Source organism: Crocodylus porosus, unplaced genomic scaffold (genome assembly GCF_001723895.1).
Source record: "Crocodylus porosus isolate Cpor-Errol unplaced genomic scaffold, CroPor_comp1, whole genome shotgun sequence".
In the NCBI taxonomy this organism is placed as follows: Eukaryota; Metazoa; Chordata; order Crocodylia; family Crocodylidae; genus Crocodylus; species Crocodylus porosus.
Window position 1 is genome coordinate 21,329 of NW_017728923.1, and position 24,624 is coordinate 45,952.

The 24,624-nt window shown below is 43.2% G+C and overlaps 1 protein-coding gene across 1 annotated transcript in view; it reads right to left on the reverse strand.

Annotated features, from left to right (window-relative positions):
* Positions 1–13: 13 nt before the first annotated feature.
* Positions 14–24,624, reverse strand: part of SEC14L5 (SEC14 like lipid binding 5) — a 54,322-nt gene continuing 29,711 nt past the window's right edge. Inside the window, exons 7-15 of the mRNA XM_019539822.1 lie at positions 17,056–17,245; positions 15,779–15,867; positions 15,025–15,095; positions 13,489–13,660; positions 12,196–12,330; positions 10,321–10,458; positions 8,392–8,637; positions 7,591–7,769; positions 14–6,329 (exon numbers count right to left, since the gene is read on the reverse strand). Coding sequence (XP_019395367.1) covers positions 6,224–6,329; positions 7,591–7,769; positions 8,392–8,637; positions 10,321–10,458; positions 12,196–12,330; positions 13,489–13,660; positions 15,025–15,095; positions 15,779–15,867; positions 17,056–17,245 — 1,326 coding nt within the window. The 3' untranslated portion in view covers positions 14–6,223. The remainder of the gene's footprint in view (positions 6,330–7,590; positions 7,770–8,391; positions 8,638–10,320; positions 10,459–12,195; positions 12,331–13,488; positions 13,661–15,024; positions 15,096–15,778; positions 15,868–17,055; positions 17,246–24,624) is intronic.

Consider the following 24,624-nt stretch of genomic DNA (forward strand, 5'->3'; position numbering starts at 1 on the left):
ACAAACCAGCAAGTTCTTTTGAGATGGCTTTATTTGAAAAGTTTCAGAAATATGGAGAGCAGAAATGTACAGCTTGTAACTCCAGTTTACAATTTCCATAACTAAATGTACCTTTAGCATCAGATTTCCTGCCCAGGAACCTGTCATAAAGCACCATGCATTTTATTAGTGTGCTCTGAGGTCCCAAAACAAGATTTTTCTCCTTGACAAAAATTTAACCTTTTTTTTTTTTTTTTTTAAATAAAAAGTAAAGAAGGTTCCCAGGTGAGTGGGAAAGGTAGTACCTTTGTTTGCTAAATAATAATGCCCATTTACTCTCTCCAGACAAACTGTGAAAGTAAATGTTACAAAGCCGTTCAAGCAGATTCACTGTCATGACACCCCTTTGGCCTGTGTCAGTGCTGACGGTTAACCTGCTCTATGGACGGTTATAAGAACTTTCACAAATCCATTCTGGGAGAACAAAACCAGCAGCAGCAGCAGCACTCTTCATATAGTCTTTCAGTTTTAAACACTGAAGAAGAGAGTTTACTATCTACAATTTTTGCAATTAATAGCTCCCAGCTTAGAAACTGTTAGCACAAGGACTCGGAGGAAATTAAATGCTTTTTTGAAAGAAGGGACCGCTGTGACCTTCCTGCTGCAGGTACGTCAACATATAGTGAGAACATAGCACCTGAGTTCAGTAGACAGGACAAGCAGGCTCAGGCCCATTTTCCACCTACCATTTTTAAATGCAATGAAGATGACCAGTTTAAAATTACTTTGCAGGTCAGCAGCAAAGTCATATATGTGAGCAAGTCCACATGACAGGACATGACCAGCCCTTCTTAAAACAAATGGCCACTGATTAAAATTGACACCTGTGCTTTTGAATTATAAGTGCAACGGAAAAGTTGTTCAAATGATGCAAGTCCATTAGCTTCATCCAGTCTAGTACCATCACCCTGTTCAAGATTGGAAGAGATCAAGTTAATAGAAAACAAAACATGCCCTGCCCTATCTTCAGAGGCTAATACTGGCTTAATCCTCTTATATGCTGTCTATGTCCCAATTTAGCCAGGAGAGTCCTGGATTTTGCAGGCTGTCCTGGTATCTTGGCCAGTTGGCAAAAATTGAAACAGAAGTCCCAGAATTGTCCATCTCGTCTTTCTCTACCAACTCTGCTGCACATGAGTGTGCGGCAGCAGAGCTCATCTTAGGGAAACTGGTGTCCCCCCAACAATTTCCCCATGTCAGCAGCACTGCCACAGGCAGAGGCAGGTGGACAGGGGCATGGGGCACAGTCCGGCAGGTGGGCAAGCACCACTTCTGCTGTGCGGGAGCAAGGCTAGTGGACTGGAGCAGGTGTCACGTCACCTGCATGTGCTTGGCCCACCTGCTGAGCAATGGCTAGAGGCAGGGGTGGGCTGGGCACTGCTCTATTCCACCTGTCTTGCTTTCGCACAGCAGCAGCAGTGTCTGCCCATCCACCTAACTGGCATACCATGCTACTCCACCCTCACTTGAAACAGTGTCCCGGATTTCCTTAAAAATATGGTCACCATACTACACCCATCAACATGCAGTCCAGTAGAACCTAAGGAACTTAAAATTCCAGGTTAGCAAGAGCAACAGACATAGTTTGCTCTGCTGTAGAGAGTGCGAAAGGAAAAGGACTGACAGATCACAAAGAAATTATTTTCACTATGTTCCTTTTGGTGGCTTCCTTAGGTCCTTCACAGGAGAGCCAAGCAACAATTGAGGGAGGGAGTGGGAATGGGAAGGCTGACATACAGGCCACTATCCTGTTGCTTCCAGAGTGAAAACTTCTTTAAACAGAGGAACAAAATCTCCAAGGCATTTTAAAGGGAAGGAGGCCTGAAATGTTATATGAAAGGTCTGGGTTCAGACTGGTTGGTAAGGGAGAACTCAATTACAAAATACTTATAAACCATTTACCCACTACATATTGTCAAATCAGTGTTGGTCCTACATTCATTTTTCCTGAATTAACAGGCCAAAAGGTCAAACACTTCCAGAAATTACTCTGAAAACAGAGAAGCAGCTTGACAAATCCTTTCCCTCCAGGACTTGGTCTTGATATTGTGTGGCTGCATATTCAGGCTACCAATTTTACAGAGCTACCCAAGGTCCATTAGTTTATTTCCAGCTCCAACCCCAAGTGAGGCTTGCTATTGGTTCTGGGGCCTTAGCCATTATTTAAACAATCCCTGGGTGGTGAGAAATTCCAAAATTTCATGAACCTTAGAATGAATGGTAGTTACCTAACTAGGGAGTAGATGCAGCGTGTGTGGTCTGAAGCAACACACATAATGAATGGTTCAAGCTAACATGCCAGAGTTTGAAAATTATTCAGTGAACACTAACAAGACAAAAGAGATTTGAATCTCTGAATTTTCCCAGGCAAACCATGTACTGTATTTCCCTGCATATCATATGCCCCCCAAATGCACTGTGTTTGGGGAAAGCAGAATGAAGGGGAGACGATTTTGGCAGAGCTGTGGCTGAATTCTGACTGCAGGGGATCCCAACTACATGGCTGAACCCTGCCTGGCACTGTGTAGGCAACAGTGACAGCATTAACCCTCTCAACTCCTGGCTGCTCAGCCAAAAACTAATGCCAGTTCCACAGCAGCTATCGAAGTGTTAACAACGTAGCTTTTACTTGGGCGTTTAATTCCTCCTCCATTCCAGCACAGAAAATTAGCTTCCCCACTTAAGATACACAACCCAATTTCCAGAAGGCTGATTTTTTTTTTAGGGAAAGGTACTGTGGTATGGAAGTTCTTAGGGTAATAGTGCAAACAGGCCTGCTCTTTCCACAATACTGATATTGAGAAATGCATAGAGAGGATAAATAAGGAAAGGGCATTTACTCTTAAGTCCGTCCCTGACACAGAGACTACAACAGTGCTTTATTGTATGCCCCAGAAAACACATTTCAGTTCTCTTGGTACATGGACTGGAAGAATCCACGAATGCTGCTTCACTGCTCTGCCAGTCACGGCCAGTTGGACTGAAATCCCTCTCAGTCTGTTTACAGAGCTAATAATGCTGCTCTTCCTAATATATATAAAAAGCCCCCAAATCTGGTGTATCCTAAACTAGGACAAGTTTTCAGAAATGGACATGGCTATTTATGACCAGATATTCCCCCTCCTCCCCCCATTATAGCCAGAATAATACTGTTCTCACCCTACATGGCATTTTTCCTTTCAGGCTCTCAGAACCCTTTATAAAACAGTACATCTCGCAACAGCTCTCTGAGGTAGGTATTAGACACATTTTACAAATGGACTAGCTGAAATAAGAAGTTAAGGTCCACATTTACATCTACTGACCTTATCCAAGTGCCCAACTGTTTACCCAAGCCTGATTTCCCTTAGGACTGACGAGTAGTGACACCTGCATTGATCTCAGGTACTTAAGGTGCTCGGCACTATCAAAACTTGGTCCCTCAAAGCAGCAATAGATGGTCACCCAAAACTGGAGGCCACTTCGGAAGTTTCTGACCTAAAGGATCTACAGGGAGTGGTGGGGAGCTAGGAACAAAACTCAGAGCATTTATCTTCCAACCTCACACTCCAGTCAACAAAACATGCTGTGAATATAAAACCACGCATCTTATTTTCCAACATGGGTAATGTCATTTTTTTAAAATATAAGTTAAGGTTCAAAGAGTTTTACTTTGTTCCACATCTATAATTCATACAGCAGAGTTTAAACAGTGCAGCATCAGACATGATCATCAGTGAACAGAAGGCTGACTTCTGGATATCTTACATTTCTCTTTTCCGCCATGTGGAGGAGGCAGCAGCAGCCAACGTGCCACAGATCAGACCTTTCAGCTCCTATTTCTCAGGAGAGAATTCAAATGTGCACAAATTTACTAGATTCTGTAGGCTCATGAATCAAAAATTAAGAGATATAGAACTTTTAACCAGCTAGAGAAGGGTAGGCCACACCGTTCCCCTGTGAAGTGGAAGAGATCCTTAACAGGACAGAGTAAACTGCAATACACAGGATAATAGTAGGATAAACTGAATAAATAGGATGATGAACCATTTTAGAAAGAGGATTGTAATTTATGCAACTCTGATCAACACTCCTATTTGATTTCCAGTGGTTTCCCACAGCAAAGCCAAGATTTTCTGTCCTCCTTAGCATCAACCTGGAACCTTGTTAAGTAGTACCATTAAAATTGTAGCTCCCAACAGAGGTGCAAATTCCTCACTGATCAACAGTGACAAGCATCAAAAACTATCTGGGAAATTCCGCCCGGTATGGTTTCTTATTTAGAAGGGGTTACACCTTCCTGGGATGGGAAGGGGATTACTGGGAGTTTCCTTTACCAGTTAAATCAACCCAAATGGTACTTGGATTCATTGTAAAAAAAAGTTATAGCTAAGACCTTCAAGGAGGCCTACAGGGAAGGTGAGTGCCCAAACCCCTGTTGACAAATGCCTGTTGGTACTCAACTTCCTATGTTAGGTTTCTTTAAAAATACAGTCTACATAAATGCAGTTGATTTTTCATTTACCATGATTCAATTATCAATCAAAGTTGTTTTTACTTCTTGCTTAGAAACCAGTAGACAGAGGGAAGAGAAAATAGATGCAGAGAACCATCAGGGATCTAGTTTCTGCCTGCATCCATCCCATCTCTCCTAACCTGGTCTGGCAGGTTGAGGGGGAAAGTGATTCCGGCCTCAAGAATACTTTGTGTATGTCTATTAGTTTTAAATATCACCCAGCAGCAGCTTCGTGTTTGACAGTGCTTTTTCTAATTTCTTATTATTTGAGGAAAGAACATAGGTACACTTTTGTCACTTAATTTCTCTGACATGAGTTATAAAGGTATTACCCTTTGTGATGCATCCATTGAGTGGCATCATCTGCAGGGATCATCTGTGAATGATACTTTCAACATATCTTTAAGAGGCATTTTCCCCTTACAAGTTTTGTCCCTGCTCACATCTCCCTCTTTCAATGGCAGAGGGGGCGACAGCGCTCACCGTCAGCTACATGTACAATCAATACAACACTATACATCAAGATGCCCAGCAATCACAAAGGTTAGAAATGGAGTAAGAGCTGTAGGACTGAAGATGATCAGTAGTTCTCTTTTTAAGCAAAAAACCCCAAAACCCTGAAGTTCAGCTCATTAAAAAGGCAATTAATTAGGTTAAGTAAATAAATAAATAAATACATACATAAATGCCTCACTGAAATTATAAATAAGTTAAAAATGTTTAAAGTGACTATAATTTGAATAAATAGGTGTTTAAATACACACACGCACGTTACAAAAGAGTTCCTCTCTTCTCCAGGTTAGCCCATGGTTTTGAGAAGCAACCCCTGTGGTGCTGCTCTAAAACTTTGTGCCTTTACGAAATAAAATATTGCTTTTCTTAGCCCTTTTAGTGTGACTCACTTCCCTCCCACTGTGCGGGATGGTCAGAGATCTACTCATTATTGCTTTTAAACCTGAGGAAAGAGAAAATAGACAGTGTCTATCTTTAAAGAAGTTGCCTGCTAGAAAAACAGGTTTTCTGCTTGGGCTTTTCAGGAAACTTTGTATCAATTTTAGGGTCTTACTGTATTTTCAAAAAGGTATCTCCTAGCAACATCTCCATAATCATCCAACTCCATTGGGAGAGGTCTCAGGTTTGGATTAGCTTGGAGGTGGTCCCCAAAACATACTACCCTGTATTAAGATATTTACAGCTTGTTTCCAATCCCTGTTCCTCCAGTGCCCACCATACCTGGTCATGTGTAACGGTACAGTAGGCACCCAGAAAAATTAGACTAGTTTTGCTACACATGACTCATCTAGTCTACGGTCATAACAGATAAGGCAATATCAGTCTCCTCTACCTTGGGTAGAAATAGGACTGATTGGAAAGAGCCCTTGAAATCTCATTAATACACAGATTCATGCAAACTGATAATCACCCCAAAACAGAGTTGTTAAAATAAAATTGATAAACAGCCATTTGTTATGGAATTCAGTTTCCAGATTTAAAAGTCAGTCTCTTACTGACAAAAGGTTTCAAACAGCACTCAGAAACTTCTCTGTGACCTGCAGCCACTTGTGGTCTTGTGAATGACTATTCAAAAGCCTTGGCCACTTACAGGTTCTTTGGTCAACAGACCAGCTCTTGAGGAGTCAAACTAATCCAAGCATCAAGTCTCAGCAATCTGCAGAGGCAGAGGATGTGCTATCTGGACACGTGGGAACTACTCTGAGATTGGTTGGAAGATGTCGTAGCTCCGCTGAGCTGGGAGAAGCCACTGTTGCAAGACTCCAGGCTTGACATGGATCCCCTGGGACAAAAAAAATGGACATTTTGTTACACACTTTCACTACTGATGCTTGAATATATCTGAGATTGGAAACAGTTCATTCCTGGAAGGGGGCAGAAAGTGATTTTTCTTTAGTTTGTCCCCAGCTTCATCTTCCCATATACCAAGTGGTCTACACTCCTATAGGTCATGAGGAAGAATTTAAATGTCACAGCCATGGATACTGGGACCCTTCCATTCAATACAGAACTTACAACTTACATCTCAAACACACTCACGGGGACAGGTTCTAGTGAGAGCTACTAGAGGCAGCATGTGGAACAGAGGTTAACCAGAGCTCTCAGAAGACTGCATGGCCCATTACATGTTAACCAACAAGCTCATAATCTACCAATATGAAGGTACATCTTCTTCCTCCCAGAGTGTCTAACAATGGAACCAACTCTTTTTTTCCTGGTACTGAGGCCACATTGGGCTATTGTAGCCACTTTTCCCTTTTCCTTAAGGGATTTCAGAGTCACAGAATTGGGGAATGCACTTGAATTATTAAAGCAAGAAATTCTGGATTCTTTGCTGCCACCCCAGTTCAGTAGTACTTGGACAAATCACATCATCACTTCCATCTCCACTGCCCTCATCCATAAATTTAGACACATTCTCCCTCTCACCTGGTAATTTCTTTTGTAGCATGTCCCAGATAAGTGTCTCTTCTCTTCCCCCTTCCTTTTCAAAAATCAAGGTGTACATCTGTGCTGTATGTGTTGTTGGTGGTACATACATTCAACCAGCTGGCAGCCTTTGTCACATAACTACTACCCCTCTCCAGCACCAGGCATAAAGCTTTGCTGCTTTGTCTAGTACCTTGCAACATTCGTGATATGAAGTTAATCTTAGACACTGCTTTCCCAAGAGTACATTTAACTCTCCTTCAAGTCCCATAGAGTAACTACTGGCATTTGCAACATCTCCTGTGGACATTGAGCCAAACTATAACCCTTAAAAAGGGAGAACTTTAATTTCCACCCAGACCAAGTAGCAGCATTTACAGTAGTGCTAAGTGCTGCTAACTACGAAGGGAAGTCTCTCCTAGGGAGAAGTTCATCAGGGGAAAAAAAAAAAAAAAAACAGTAAACTGGAATCCATTTAATATATTTTCAACAAAATATAAGTTGCAGACATTTTAAAGGTTATATATGTCAGGACTGGCAGTCACATTCAGCTCTGCTGGACATGTTCTCTATTGCAAGCCAGACAGTAAATCCCCCTTAAATGTGACTCCTACCTGAAATCCTTGGATGCAAGCACTTCATAATAGTACATGAGTTTACACTTGTGATTGGAAACTTGCAGAGAGGCCAGAACATCATCGACACGAGGAAGGCTGGTGCCAGTACAGGGCAAAGGGCCATGCATTTTCCATTGGAGAATGTAAAAGCCAGGCCAGCGGGTCACATGAGATCCCTGGAAGAGATTGATAAAGAGCATCATCAAGTGGCCATCATGCATCTGAATAATAATCAGAGCTTTGGTTGGTGGGGAGAAGGAGAAAGTTTGCTTGGTTGGGATGGGAGAGATTTGTTTAAGGAGTCTTTGTTCATATTTTCAAAACTAAAGTCAAAACAAAAAGGCCCATGCCATCAAACTCCAGTGTCAAGTTGTGGTACATCTCAGCCTCTCGCACATCGCAGACCTAATCCAAGCCTAGTGGGATCAGTGGAAAGACTCCCCTTCATTTCACTGGGCTTTGGACCGTGACTTATGTTACCAGTTTTCAGTAGCTGTAATCATTCCAGAGCATGCTGAAGGGAATGAGTTTAAACTAGAGGTTACAATACTATTGGATACATGCACAGGATCTAATCTTATGCATATAGCTTTCACCAATGCCTCTTTTCTCCTGCAGTGGAGGATTTCTTATCCATTTATGTTTTTAACATGAGATTTAGGGTGTGCTGAGGTTTCCAAGAAAATGCTATGAAGCTCTGCCCTTGTTCAACCTCCACATCTATTCTGCTGCCCCCTTTAGACATCACACCAGCTCACTGTGGCTGTTTAGACACCAAGAAGTGGAGGCATGTCCTACCTGGATGCTCTCTCCTTCCCGACAAACCAGCGGAGATTCCATACGGCTGTAATCCACCCCCAGAACCCAAGACTTATCGATCAGCTGCACATTGTCCCCAGCAGCTGAAGTACTTGGTAAGGTAGTTTCTTTGCGATAGGTCTGGGGCACTCTCTTGGAGTGGAAGAGACTGAACACCACATCTCCCTTCAAGATGTCAAAGTCCCAGGTGATCACAGATTCACCCTCCAAGATTTCCACAACTATCTAAACAAGAAGCAGCACAAATAAGTTGTATAAACTCAACTTCAGTCAGAAGCCAACATCTTTCCCATTTTCCCTTGTAGATGCAATTACTGGCACAAATCTCACATCTCCCAAGAGAGACATAGGCTAATCTCAGTTTCCATCTGTTAGGGTAGCTTGTCACAGTTAGCTTTAGTTGCACCTGCTTGTGCGGTGAATTACAGTATTATTTGAACTTTTCTTTTATATTCAGCCTCATTTAACCATTGCTTCAGCTTTTATATAGCTTCATTGTTATTTGAACTTTTCTTTTGCTTGTGTCTGCACTATCAGCTAGCCTTGAGTTCTCTTTCACAGGCAGCTTATATATTTCAGCGTTATCACCGTAAGTGTGGATAGTGTGAGCCCTGTTACTAGCCCAAATGAAATGAACTTGGCACTAACTGACTAAATCAGAGGGATGGCATGATTGGATATATTAATGAAAGATGATGAGAGGGGACCAATTGGACAATGCCCAACAGCAGATGCCTTGGAATTTCCGGTTTTGACGGACAGACTAAATTAGGAGTCTGGATAATTGAGACACTGGTAAGAGATCAAATTGAAATGCATGCATGAGATGGGTTTATTGGAACAAAGGAATATACTGACAGGATAAAAACATGAACACAGGGAAGCCAGGGATGATTGCAGGGAAGCCAATCAACAGTACCCAGAAATGATGAGCCATCAGTGGAGTAAAACTAAAGAAAAAGCCTAAAAAGGGGGCAACAAGGAAGTTAGATGTGTTTCACTATTCAACAACATCTGAACTGAAAACCGCCAGTTCCCACAGACAAGCAACCTCTACTTTCAGGAATTGATTGGCCACCTTTTCTGTGAAGTGGAATAACATCTGGGATTGGGTGAGACCACTGAATTAAGTATTTCTCTCTATGTACAAACTATTAATACATTTCATATGTGTTAATAAAGTTAGATTTTAGTTGAATTGAATGATGGGAGGCATGTTCCGTGTTCACTCTGGGTTGATTATGCTTTAATGATCCTTTAGCACTAGGGAATCTACTCATCCAACTCTCTCATGTCAGAAGTGTCTAAGTCTTTCTTGCTAGATCCTATAGCAGATCTAATAAGTATAACTGGAGCAAAAGTGGAGGACTGCTTTAGAGCGGCTGCCTGAAAGGTAAAATGTGTTCCACAGTCCACTGATTTTATGGGAACTCAAGCAAGCTGAGTCATAGCAATTCATGATCAGAAGCTAGAAACTGGCAAATTGCTCCTCTCTCCGATATTCACCTTTCTGACTGTATAGGTGTCAGGGGTATTCCCAGCCCTCTCTCTCTCTGTGTCACCCTTGCTATCCTAGAGGCAACATGGATAACAGAAGGCAGGGTATCAGTGTGGAAGCTGATGACATCTGGTTTCCCAGAAAAGGAAGAGCAGGCTGCAGTGTAGGCAGGGAAAAAGGTGACATTGGGATTTAGAAGCACTGAAATCACTAAACGGCTGTTCTTCGCTTCTTTAGAACCTTGACATGCTAGTGACGTGCCCCTAGGCATGCTCAGAAGAGACCTGTCCTTCCAGAACATAACTGGGACCCCCAGGACTAGCTAACTAGATCAGAACAATGCCAATTTGTATCCATCAGACCCTGGGAATCACCTCCCTTTCTCAGCATTGCACACTGAGGGCTAGTACCTCATGGGGAGCTCCTTTGAGAACACATGCAGAGTGATAGATGGTTTCTGTCCACAACCGGATGTGATCAGAGTTCTCTGGTTCTTCATCTGTTTGATAAAGTGACTTGGGGACGAGCCCACCTTCAGGGACATTACACTGCAAGAAATGAGAGAGAAAAACATTTATAACAGGAACTTCTACTACACTGGCAGTTAGGGAAGTACCTAGTTACTGACACAGCATGCCCAAATGCCCTGTTGTTTAGTATGAAACACTGGTGCAAAATGTAAAGAATAGCTGCTGTACAACGCCATAACTCCATTGACTTCATCTCACAGTATACCAAGAATGCCCTTGACCTAACCTGCACTGATATCTTTAGAACTGTCCTTTGACAACTGAAGCAGCAGAGTCATATTTTAACACTATACAATTGGGTGGGACTTGATTACCAATGCCTAGGAGATCTCCTAGGAGACAATGAAATAACCCCTCTTCTCCCCAAAAAGAAAGAAGAAGAAAGTTAATGAGCCCTCTCCTTATTAAGAAGATAAGACAAAGTCCTGGATCACCCAAAGAGTTGCTGGAGCTCCCTTAACTAGGAGCTCTTGTTGCCCAGGGGCTAAAAGCTGTTCTCCCCTATATCCATGCAACTGCCAGGATCACAGAGTTATAAGCAGGGATCCGGGTTTTCTGTTTACTGCAAAAGAATGCAGGAAAACATGGGTTTTCTCCTTTGAAGGAGAAAAACATGGGAACATGGGAAACGGCAGGTTTCTCCTTGCAGGATGACAGAGTTCCAGTCTGCAAGGGGTATCTGGGAGGTGGGGGAAGTGGGACTTAGGGGAAGGAGGATGCCATGTGCATGTGCCCACACCCCCCTTCCCCACACACCCACCCTATTCCCTACACACTGAGGGGTAGGAGGCTGTGGGCCAGGAGTGCGGGGCACTGGCAGGGTCAGGAGCAAGAGGCACCAGCAGGGCTGGGGGGGCTTCGGCTTAGGAGTGAAAGGCAACAGCATATCAGGGCTGCTCAGCACCACAAAGCAATGGTGAGGGCAGCCACAGCGGGACCTGCATCCTGGTGAGCAAAGGGGGCAGAGGATGCTCCGATTGTCCATGATAAAAAAACAAAAATCAAATGCCAAAATATATAGATATTTATAATTTATTTTATTCTAATGATTAAGGCACTGATAGGCTTCCAAATTGCTTTAAAATCGTAAATATATCAATAAACCATTGTGTTCAATGGATACCTATATCTACCTATATACATACATACACATACACAGTGGCATTTTGTTTTAATTGTGGAACATCAGGGTTTTTCAATCAGAGAATTTGGGATTTTTATATGGAGAAAGCCAGGATCCCTAGTTATAAGAACAGAATAGAAAAAACATCCAACTTACTGCCCTTCATAAAGCTTCTCTAGCATCACCACCACTCCAAAACTATGGTCCCTAGCGCATGGATCATCTCTGTTTGTACAGCACTCAGCACAGTGTGGCCAGGGTCAGGCCTGGAACATTTTGTGCTACAACATTTTGTGTGAAAGTAGTAAGGGCTCCAGGAGGATGGAATATTTCCAGATTACAGCAGTGGTTCTCAATCTCATTAGAATCAAGGGCCCACTTAGACTCAAGGCCACCATTTGCACTTATTTAACTACAGAAAAATAAATCAAGCAGTTCTTCTGTTGCAAAGAACTCAGAAAGACCACAGCAGGTTAGAATAGTTTTACACACTGGATTCATATTGGAAATCTCTGGGTTTCTCTTGTGAATCATGTTTATGCACCTAACAATGCTAACATTTCCTGGCACCCCTGAAAGAATCTCAAGGCACCGTGGCTGAGAATCACTGCTCTACAGTAAAGGAAACTTACCATGCATTCTCCTCCAAGGAAGTCTGGGATCACATCTTTGTCCAAGTAGTCTACAAGCCCTCCAGGACCCTGGTAGTTATTGCCACTGTAAATGAGGAACTTCTGTCTGGTGTTCTCATTGATAAAGGGACTAACCTGAAACAAATACAGACAGAACACATTTGTAAACCACTGGACTGAAACAGACAATATATCACACCATATTACAAAGTGCTCCCAGCACCTCAGTTGGGACAACCTAGTTGACAAGGACACCAAACAGCATTTGCATGAAGCTCACAGACCATAAAGGTGGTATCCAGAAAGAAGAGCAATGTATGAAAGCATTTCCACATCCTCTCATACAATTTCTCTCCCCTTATACGATTAAGCTAAAAGTTACCTTCCCTTCCCCTACACTGTTCCTGAACTGCACTGGGGTTTATCAGACGACTGTCATAACCCATAAACTAAGCCACCAAGTCCCAGACAGAGTTGCTGTCCATACTTTGTTCCTTGGTGCTAACTGGGATTTAAAAGCAGCATATCATACCCTCTTAAACCATCTGCACCACTAACTTCAGGAGCTTCAGTGTTTAAAAAGCCTCACAGTGGCTATAGGACAAAGGATGGGAACATGACACATGTACTCTGTAGTATTCTTAATTTACTCCCAAGGAAAAATGTAGCCGATGCATGATATACAGTATTTATTCCAATGAAAATGCTGTTCAACACTGCAAATTACTTCTGAGGAAGTAAACAATAAATATAACTCGAGGGAAATCTACCGTGGCACGCATTCTTGTGTCCACTGCTATCGTAATGTCTTTATTTGCACAGCCCAAACCAGCTCTCCCACCACCAACTGGCCAGATGCTGCAATAGCACCTACTTCAGGCAGCAAGCTGAGAGTTAATTGTGCATCTGCTTTTTTATTATGGAGTAAATTCCAAGGTAAATTATTACAGAGTAAATGTCTCCACACCCAAAGTCACACCAAATGTTAGTTGCTGTGCAACACAGTGCTATGAAAGGACTTGTGTTTCAGCTCCCCAACTCCTCAGTTTTAGTGGAACATTAGAAGTTGGGAAGGAAGCCAAAAAAAAAAAAAACACCAATAAGGCCTGCTTCCTGCCAATGCTAGAACTCTAGAAAGAGGTATGCTCGTCTCTCCTCAGGCCACTGACAAGTCAAGTCATCTAAAGGGTTTTCCCTCTTTAACACAGAGCCTACACAGCTTTGGAGATCCATAGCTTTAGAGATAAGAACTGGATCTGTTCTCATCTTCTGTTCAGCAGAGATTTCACCTACCAGAGTCCATAGCACAGGGAAAACCCTGGGTGCTCGCACTATCAATAGCCTCCCCAGAGTCTCAGGGTAATTGTCCTCTACAACTTCAATTATCCTAAGAAGGGCTTTAACACCGGGCCGCCAGAGGTGGCGCATATTCAGCCCTTCTAAATCCACCAGACATGTCCAGGATCTGCAACACAAAGAATTAGAGGTCCTCACTACACAGCAATAACCTAATTCAAGTCTGTCCAACTTCCATGGACCCTCTGTCATGCTGCCAGCACCTCCTATCTGCCAAGATGCATTGTGTGGGTTCTCCCCTAGCTGCATGCGTCATGCCATGCCATGTGGGCGCTCCCTCGCTGTGCCACATGGGGCTCTGACCCCTGAGTGGCAGGTTCCTTGAGCTCTGTAGCTGCACTACCCTGCCATCAGGGGCAGTAGGGGCAGAAAGCTAAAGCCAGAGTTGGTGGAGGAGGTGGGAGCCTGAAGACCCTGGTGCAGCAGCTAGAAGAGTGGGAGGGGAAAGTGGTACCCACGGGCCACATGTTTGACAGCCCTGACCTAATTCATCCTCAATACAGTCCCATAATTGAGCCTGCACATTCATCAGAAACACACGTTGCAGAGGAATCTTTAGCCGATAAGTGTTTAGTAACTCAATGGGGTACTGACTTCTACAAGGGAGTAACAATTCTACTGTCAGTTGAGTAGCAGATGACTTCAGGGCAAGGGACTCTCCAGAAGACTGGCTCTACAAGCAGAAAATGGATTCCCTTCTCCCAGAACGACAGTCATTTTGGAAGTGGCTAAAGATGTTTAGGCACCGACTAAAATGGCCAGCTGCTAATTCAGAATCATCTAGGCACAGTGTGGGCATTGGGTCATGCCACTAGAGAGTTATTTTATGTGGGCAGTACTTTAAAATGTGCATTAGTTAAAAAGTGATCCTGTACAAGTGGAACCAGTTGATACAGTCTCTAAGAATAGCCATTTGCCAGGGCCGTCCCTAGTGGGGGGCAAATTAGGGCAACTGCCCTGGGCCCCGCAGAACCAGGCACAGTGGCAATTCCATGTCACCACCACTGGCTTTGCATCTGGCGACTTCCTACCCCACCACCACCACCACCACCACCACCAACGGCAGCAGCAGCTTCTTTGCATCTGGGGCAGATGGGATTGAGGCAGGGCCCCGCCTGGGCTAATTTGCCCCGGGCCCCACACCCTGCTTGGGTTGGCTCTGGCCATAGCCCACCTCAGATGTAGCAGAGCAGCTAAGCAATGTAATCAGGAGCAAATACTCCTTTCCTGCCTTGCCTCTTACCAGATTGCATAATTCATCTAAAATGAAGTCCACTATTGCTCTCCCCCAACCCACTTTCCCCCCGCCCCACAGGTCTGCAGCTTAGTTCCCAAAATTCTAGTTACTTATTTTGATAAAATCCTACTAAAATAGGCAAAGTAATCAAAATATGTTAAAAGCAACTAAAATGTTACTTCCACCCTGGTTATTAACACCTGCTGGGGTCTTAGCAGAGCTAAATGTATACTAACGTGATAGGGCGGCCAAAAAGGTTGGTGTTCTCCTCACACCTCTTTTGTCCTTCCTCATTAATTGACAGCACCTGAAATGACAGAGAGCATCAACAGACATTACCTTGGCAACCAAGACCGTAGCTATCCCCAGCCTTTAAGATGAAACTTGGAGGTAACCACATGAATCTTTCTTCAAGAACAGTGAGGAGCACGCCAGCCTTATTCATTTATACAGAACAAGAAACAGTTTTCTAAAACGGGCTTCTTTTCTTTAAAAACAGTTCTGCTAAACTTTCTTAGGCTTAAAAATTCATGTCTCACACACATCAAGAACATGCACCTAGAGTGGGATTCAAATTGATGCTAATCAAAGAAGAAACCCAAGTACATCTAAGTGTTCCCACTTAGTTTTTCCCTCTGTTTTGCATTCTGAGTTACAGTAACAGTTCCTGAACCAGGCCAGAGTCAAGTTCTGAAATAACTCACTGAGATGAAGTGGAGTTAGGACTGCAAAGAATTCAGTCCCAAAGTCTTATTTAATAAAATGTGGTAACAAGCCATATAGCCTTAGTAATAACCCATATAGTACCCATGCAATGCATGCTGAGCCACTATGTGTTTGGAAAGGGACACAAGGACACCTGATATGCAAAACCTCAGAACTCTTTTCTTTTTCCTCTAACTGTTGGTCAAAGAGATTCCTTTTTCCTGCACTGACCTGCTGCTGTGATATGGATTAATTATAGGGACAAGAAAAGAAGGCATTTCTTACATGTCGTAGGAGTGACTCTTCTCCCAGGGCCTTCACCAAACCTTTTGTATCCATCTGCCCAAGGCGAAGTATGTACAGGGGGCGGCCATCTTCAAAAAGAAATGTTAAAGGGAAAAATACTAAAGCTGAAGTATCAAAAGGAGAAAAAGGTTCTGTAGAGAATTCATATGCAAAAATACCCAAAAAGCAGCATGCAGACTGACCAGTGTAACTTCAGCTTCCCGTGAACAATAATATCCTACATGCCTGAGAGATAGAATATCTCAAAAAGGTTGATAGGAGCAATGTGGTTCATGATCTAGGCTACTGGCCAAACATATCCCAGGACAGCATTGCCCTGAGATGACCCATACACAACAGATGCTGATATTCTCAATCCAGTGCGACTAGGTGATTACATCACAACCTCCTTGCCAACAGGCTCAGAGAGGCTGAAGGTCAAATGAGCAGGACTCTAACATTGCGTTTCAGCCTCAGAATCTGTCCTTTAAAGGTTAGTAGGAGAATTTTCATTACAAAGAGTGTTAATAACTTGACTTTACTCTATCATAAAAATTCAAAGAACAGAAATGGTGGTCCAAGTATGCTCCTGTGAAAAGAACATTTAGGACATGTGTAGACAAAATGGGGGCCCTAAATTGAAGCGATGGGTTTTTAAAAACACCACTTCAATTTAGGGCCCTTTAAATCCCCACGTTGTGCACACACCCGAACTTACCTGCCTCTCCAGCAGCAGGGAGGGGAGGGCAAGCTACTCATGGCTGGAACAGTCCCTGGGCTGCCAGGGGGAGGTGGGAGAAGCTCTGCAGGGCTTTCTGCAGAGCCCCTGAGCTGCACGGAGCCTGGTGCTTCACTCCATGGCTGCAGGGCAGCAAACTAAAACTCCTCAAAGGAGTTTTAGTTTGCTGCACCTAAGTCATTTGAGGAACATTACGCTGCTGAATTTGCTACATCAGCTGGAATTACTGAACAATATGTCACCAATGTGTGCAAACATCAACACCATTAAAGTGGTGCAAAAGCATTTAACCCACTTTAAAGTGTTGTGCACACATGCCCCTCATTTTGTCTACACACAGCCTTAGATTTGATCCATTCACATATAAAAGTAACTAGACAATATTCAAACAATGAGGGCATTCATACCTATTAGGAATCTTTATCATGATGGGATTCTTCATTATGTTATAGTGTTAACCCAACTGGCTCTACACAGCTACACGTCACTTATGGAGGTCTCACTATACGGTGGCAGTGGTGCAGAGATGACTTCCTACCTCTGTCCTGGTAATGCCACCCTCCAGTGTAATACTCCTCCAGAAGGGGTGGAGGTCTCCAGGTCTGCAGAATGTAGTCCACTTGGTACTGTTTGCGCCAGGTCAGTGACTGGCACAGCATCTCCCGTGCTTTGTCAATGTTGAAGTCACGAGCCCTAAGGAATCGAAGGATATGCTCATCTTTGGGGATCTGAAGGAGAAAAATTCAAAAGGTTTAGACTTGTCCCATTATCAACACACCTCTCCACAAGCACAGCAGACATAGCAACAGCTTCTTGATCCTCAGGGGAATGGAGAATGACTTCGAGTTCATGTCCGCTCCTTCTCCAATGTGCCTGCTCCAGCTAGCTGTAGTAAAAGAATGCCAGCACTGCAGGGAAATAACAAGCCAAACCCTGTCCTCCCTTCCCCCACAGAGATGGCCCTACTACTTACCTGGACCTACACATCATGTATATTCACTCTGGAAATATTGCAAGACTAAGAAGTGAGTATACTGAGCCACCTGCTGGAAGCTCCAGAGAACTCCAAGCCAGTTGTGGTCTCCTGACACATTTCCCCAGCTAGCTACCTCACAAGCAGAAAAAGACAAATTCTGCATGAAAATAACCAAGCTGTAATGTTACCTCCCTGGAGAGCTGAACAAGACCCCAAGAGACAAAAAACGCCACACAGAACCATGCAAAGGAAGAACACTGTCAGTCTACCCATTAACCCGGTTAGCCTTTTGTAACTGTCGAGACTCGTCAAGGCTGTGCAGATTGGGAACAGACACCCCCCCCTCCCCAGGCTTTATTCACCTGGCAATATAGAACACTAAGAAGAACTCTGTGTAGGCCTCCCATCACTCTTCACTACAGGTTCCCTCTCCTGCTCTTCCACACCACATTAAGATCTTTCATGTCTTTACAAAAGTACCCCCCTCCCTTCCAACTTTCCCCTTTTCTTTTACCATGTGTTGCCCAGGATGGATAAAAACAAAAAACAAAAACAAAAAAACCAGTGTGTGTGTGTGGGGGGGGGGAAATAAAAAAAAAGAGATGGGATTTTTGTATTTAAATCTTTTTTTTTTTTTTAATTTAGTCGTATGTTTAAGATGCTTTAAAATAATCTATATAAAAATAGTTTTAAATTAAGATATGTTAAAGCTCAAAGATATCATCACAGAATAGGGATTATAACTTCTAATTATATACTATCTGAGACAATATATTCATGTAATCTATTTATAAAACTTTTCTAAAAAGGTCACAACCGACCATGGACTATATTAGGGACCCAATCTTATGGGATTCCTAGAGGCTCCTCAATAGATTAGTAAAAATTGAAGAAAACCACTCTACCCAATGGGACTCGGTGCTTAGTCTAGACGATCCCATTAAGCATCTCTGGGATGCTTAGTTTCAGTTCTCAAACTGTGGATTTGTGTCTCCAAAGATAATCTCCTTGTTAACAGCAGTATATGGAGATGAGACAGAACAGACCTGATTACCTACCCATCAGCCCTACTGTCTCTGTGTACACAGAGTCAAGCCCTTACCTCTCTCTAAAAGTGCAAAGTTTCAAGAAGTTAAATGAATAAAGGATTGTTGGGGGCAGTTAATGAATAAAGGAGTAGTTCTGGGCAAGGAGGAAGGGTCTGAAGTTAAATGCAAGTAGGGAGGGACAATAGAAACAAGAGAAATCTTTTGAGCAGAGTATTCCAGAAGTCTTGAGGGATAAGTTTCTGAGTATAGCCTCTTCATTGATGAGAGATCTAGTGAGGGAATGCTACGGTAGAAGGGAAAATCTATCATGACAGCAGGCTTGCTAGGCTGTAAAAGAGAGAAGAAATCAACTATGAGAAGAAGTCTTGAAGAAAGCCCCAAGCTAATAACATATGGCTGCAGTGGCTCATCTGACATCCTCTTAATAAATATCCCCCAAATATCTATGATTAATCTAGTGAACTGGAGATATTTCACCACCCAATGACTTCACAAGTATTTGCTTCAATTTGCTTTGGTAAATAACATAACCAAATTATAATCCAGTTTTCTGACACAGCTGCAAAATTAATCTGAAAAAATATCAAAATAAATCACTGTTTTAAAACATATAGTGTGTACCTTCTAAATATTAAACCTACATCTATCTCCAAATTGTGAATAATATATATTAAGGTTATATCAAACAACAACCCTACCTACCATCTATAGACCGGTCAATCTGACTTCAGTCCTGGAGAAGATCTTTGAAAAAATTGTCAAGGAGGCCATTAGCCACAAGCTCAAATATGGTGGGGCACTGAGAAGCAACCAGTATGACTTTGTAGAGGGAAGGACATGCCTAACAAACCTGGTGTCCTTTTATGACCACGTAACTAACCACCTAGACATGAGACAGGAGGTGGACGTCATCTACCTAGATTTCAGCAAGGCCTTTGATACCGTTTCCTATTAAATCCTCTCGTTTAATTTGGAGAGTACTGGCCTAGACCACACTACAGTGAGGTGGGTTGGGAACTGGCTCAGCAGCTGATCCCAGTAAGTCGTAACCGATGGGGTGGCCCCATCCTGCCAGGCTGTCTCCAGTGGTATACCCCAGGGCTCAGCCCCCTGCTCTTTAACACCTTTATTAATGACCTGGATTTGGGAGCGAAAAGGGTAATGATTAAGTTTGCAGGCGATACCAAGCTGTGGGGACAAGCGGGCACATCAGGAGTCAAGGACTTTGACAGGCTGGTCCTATGGGCTGAACAAAATCGTATGAGGTTCAAACAGGGACAAATGCCAGATCCTTCATCTGGGTAGGAAGAACCCTCAGCATATCTATACAATGGGTGGTGGTCCACTGGCTGGCGCTGCATCCAAAAAGGGACTTAGGGGTGTCAGTTGCCCAGAGGATGAATATAAGCCACCAGTGTGATGAAGTCACCAACAAAGCAAATAGAGCTCTGGCATGTATCAGCAGATGTGTTGCCAACAGATCCAGAGAGGTGCTCCTCCCCCTCTATTCGGGGTTCCTGAGGTCACAGCTGAAGTACTGAATCTAGCTCTAAGCACCACACTTCAAGGAGGATGTGGACAAGCTCAAAAGGGTGCGGAGAAGGGCCACCTGCATAATCAAGGGCCTGGGGGAGAGGCCTTATGAGGAGAGACTTTGGGATCTGGGTTTGTTCAGCCTGAGCCAAAGAAAGCTGAGAGGTGACTTGGTAGCCACCTCCAAATACATCAAGGGAGTACACCAGGATCTAGAACAACTTTTCAGAAAAGCACCCTCCAGGAAGCCACAAACCAATGGACACAAGATAGGTCGAAGAAAAGTTGTGGCTAGACATACAGAAAAACCTATCTTCTGTACAGGTAACTACAATCTGGAACACACTTCCAGCAGAAGTGGTGCAGCTGCCATCTCTGGCAGTCTTTAAGAGAAGTCTGGACAAATACCTTGGCTGAGCTTGTTTGAGCCCAATTACTTCCTGCCCACGGCAGGGGACCGGACTTGATGATCTTACAGGTCCCTTCTGGTTCTTCTTTCTATGATTCTAACAAGAATGAACTTTTTGTAGAAAACAATGATTACATGGAGGCTTCCTGACCACTGATTTAAATCAATTTGATTTAAATCAAATCAACCCTGGTTCCCCTTAGTTAATTCCTCCAGTATCAAAATGCCTATTCATTCACTTCTCTCAAAAACATTTGTGCTTCCTCCCCACCTTGGTGTGGAACATTCCCATAAAATAATGTTTAAAGCCTCCTCTTAACTTCCTTCCATTCCCCACAGAGATCCTATTCTACTTTAAAGTTAAAGATAAATTGCCTGCTAATAATAAGCAGACAGGTTGTCAGCAAGTATTACTGACACCATTAACAGATCCCAAACACTGCTGAATTGCACTCCAAACCTGCAAGTTGTGCATGCAGCTAATCTCACCTTCCATTCATGGCTGTTTCCACCCTCCTCACCTTATTCCCTCAGTTTGTTTAAACTGAGGCAAAATGTAACAAAATAAGGTTAGACCGTAAGGTCTCAGAGCACAGCTGGCCTCTTCCAATGCATTTTTATAGTACAATAGTGCTCCAATCCCAATTGGGCAAACTGTCTACTACTGTAATACAAACAAAATGTGTGTTCAAGAGTCAAAGCTCTTTTGTCAGCTCACTGATGCACTGCTAAAAATGGAAGGAGGCAGCAGAAGCAAAAAAGTCATGCATCTCAGACTGATGAGGCGGCAACAGAGACTTGCTAAAAATTGATATAGTAGAAGGAGGCTGAGTTAGTGTTAACATTTCTATTCCGTTGTCAATTGTACATCTGTACAGACTAGATATGGGAGGAAGCAGGGTTTCAAATCTCAGATGTATTTAGAAGGTATTCATGAAGACTTTTCCTTGTCACAGCAAATTTAAAAGTTGAATTTTTACAGAATGATTTGAACTCACAACTTTGACCACAGGAAGCCAGTAGCCATGGGACAAAGAGAGCAAAGGAAAAGCAAAACCAACAACATTCAGGGAAGCCTCAGAGTCCCAGTAAAAGCTAATCTAAAGGTGATGGTCTTTGCATAAAAGTTGTGATATTTCCAAGGCCCTTATAAGGCCTCAGGTTGCAATGAGTTCATGCATCATTTTCTATGAGTCTGTGATCTATGATTAAGACACGACTTTCTACACAAGAGGAAAGTTAGTCACAGCAATGACCAGAAAGCATAGGTATGAGACAGAGTTACAGTCTTCAGTATAGTGATGCACACGGAAGAGTGACGCCTTACATTTGGGTCAGATGCAGAGCTCCAAGGGGATTTACCTTGCTCGTACAGAGAATCAATTTTTAAGACCCAGTTAAAGACATGACATTTTGAAACTAGGGACCATTTGGCACATGATTAAGGGAATTCCAACTGGAGTAATTCTCACGTACTGGAAAACAAAGCTTTCATTCTAACCTATAGTTCTAATTATTGGAGTAACAATACATCCTGCTTTAAACAGTAACAAAGGCCCATTTAGAGGTTTGGGTAGGAATCTGCAGTGCTAACAGTTGCATTTATGAGTTTCCAGTTCCTGCTCAAATCAATCAAGTGGTTTTCAAATTACAGCACACCTTACAACAACATGAAAGAAGTAGGGGATAGATGGTAAAACTGGACCAAAAGAGAGTATTAATTAGCACAAAAATCTAAAGAGGCAAACTGCCAGAAACAGATGCCTGCAGTAATCTTTGGAAGACATGACAAGGACATATTTACCCCTGAACTAAACAAACGAGAATGTCACAGCAAGAAATCTGCCTGCTCAGAATGAACATGAATGGCACAAGTCAAGCTTCTGCCTTCAAACCATCCTGACAAGCAAGCTGTTTTAAGAGAAGCAGACAGGAGAGCAATAAAAGGGACCTGAGATGAGGTCTGAATCGCCAACACCACCCATCTGCTTGTCAAGGATCTCCCAGGAAATGGGGAATAAACAAAACTCATAAAAAAGGGCACAAGGCTACCTACAGCTGTCACTAATGCAGTTGCTTTCACCTACTGTCAGATCCAGTGCAGCTGAGCACAGCAAGCAGCTGCCAGCAAAAGAGCACACACACACAGAGCTTAGACCACCCCAAGAGGCAGCTCTTTCACACTGCTCGCATGCTCCAAATTTTACCTTTTCCGGCTTCCATTCCCCAGCCTCTGACTAAAGAGAAAAAACAAACAAACAAAGAACACACATTTTTATTGTGCTTTTCAACTCAAAACCTGGGCCCTGACAGATTGCAAACATGGCTTCCAGACATATGAGTCAGGCTGGAGGTCCAACAGTTAGTACATCGCCGGCATACACATACACCTAAACTGGGGCTGACCTTGGCAAATTTCTCTCAGAAAAACTGAACTGCCTCATCTTTGTTGTGCTTTTCCTTTGGGATGGAGGATGTATGTTCGTTATGGAATTAAAAATACAAACAAACATAAAAACATGTGGCATTTTCAACCTGACACACACCAACAACACTCTCTCTCTCCTATGCTCCACCATAAAGCAGCATGCAATAAATCTGGCTGTAGCACGGTTTGCAAATTCTTGTTTCTTTTGGAAAGGGAAGTACAATACTCCTAGCCAAATCCCCTTGCCTCTCAGAAGCACTTACCAGCAAAATGAGCAACCTTTATCATGGGGAATTAATTTAATAGCCTCCCATCCCACATTGTGTAACTGATTTTGAGCAACCACCTACTCTGTTAGGGAGCAGCCACTTTGGGACTCACCAGATCCCCAGTGGACAGGGTTTGCCCTGGATTTCTCTCTCCTATTTTCTATTCTCTTGGCCAATCCACTTACATACAGCACTCACTGTAGCCAGCTCACCCAAGCACAGCTCCTGTCTCCCTTGCTCTATATCAGGCAATCTGAGGGTTGGACCCTACTCTGGGCTCTCAGGAAGGCTGGATCTTTTGGTTCCCCACCCACTCTCGTAAATGACACAAACAGGTCTGATGGAAAGTCTGCCCACAAGCTAGGAGAGCTGGACAGGAAGCTCTACTCAGAGCTCAGAATTCTGCTCCTAAGCAGTCAAATCAAAGATGAACATTAAAGACTTCCTTGCCTACCACACACCCTGTCCCTTGGAAACAGAAACAGAGAACATCTATTCTCCGACCCTTTAGTTCCCACTACCAGTAGAAGCCTGCAAACTCAGAACAGGACTAAGAGATAGGAACCAGTCCCTCCCTCCAACACTTGCATTTCACAGGCGTGAGTCAAGATACTGATTGTGACTACACAAAGCTTTTGGTTTGTATGTTAGATCCAACCAGAAACTTAGCACTGCTAACTTCAAGCAGTCAGGTACATTTTCCCCACATGGTGGAGTAAACAAGTTTTCACACAGACATATACAGAACAACCGAAACTGGTGAAGCATGGTCCAGCCCTGGGTGGAAATCTCCATCCAGTAGGGTCAACTCTTGGATGTGTATCTGACTGGGGTGATGGAAAGAAGCCCAGGCAGCATGCCCTCATCAGGGTTGTAGAGCCTCTCAAGCTCCACTGGAGAAGTCTTGATAAATTTGTAGGCAAACTCACCCCTGGTACAATGCTCTTTTAATTAACAGAATGATGGTAGAGACATATTTGGGCCACAGTCTCTCCCCATCTTTGAGGCCAAACATTTCCCTACAAAGCATCTGTGCTCCAGCCTGGCTCCAGGGGCAGATCACATTCAGGAACTTCTGGATTCCCTTATTCAGGGCATTTGTAAGTTCAAGTGTCATTTATTCCCACAAAACAAGCAGGCAGACAGTCCCTATTCCAGTATATAGAGCATTCTGCATCAGGTTTGAAATGCAAGATTTTCACAAGAGACTTAGATAGGATGAGACCCAGCTCTTTTCAAAAGAGGCAGCTGGCTACTGGCTTATATTACCTACCTTGTGTGATGGAGACAGCATGCACACAACTAGCACTAACTGTAAGCAACACAGCAGATGCAGGTTACGTAGATGGGCCTCAAACAGCTATGTGCTACGCAAATCAGTTCAATAGGACACACATATCTAATTAGACTGATATGAAGGGCAATGCTTTGAGGTCAGGCAGG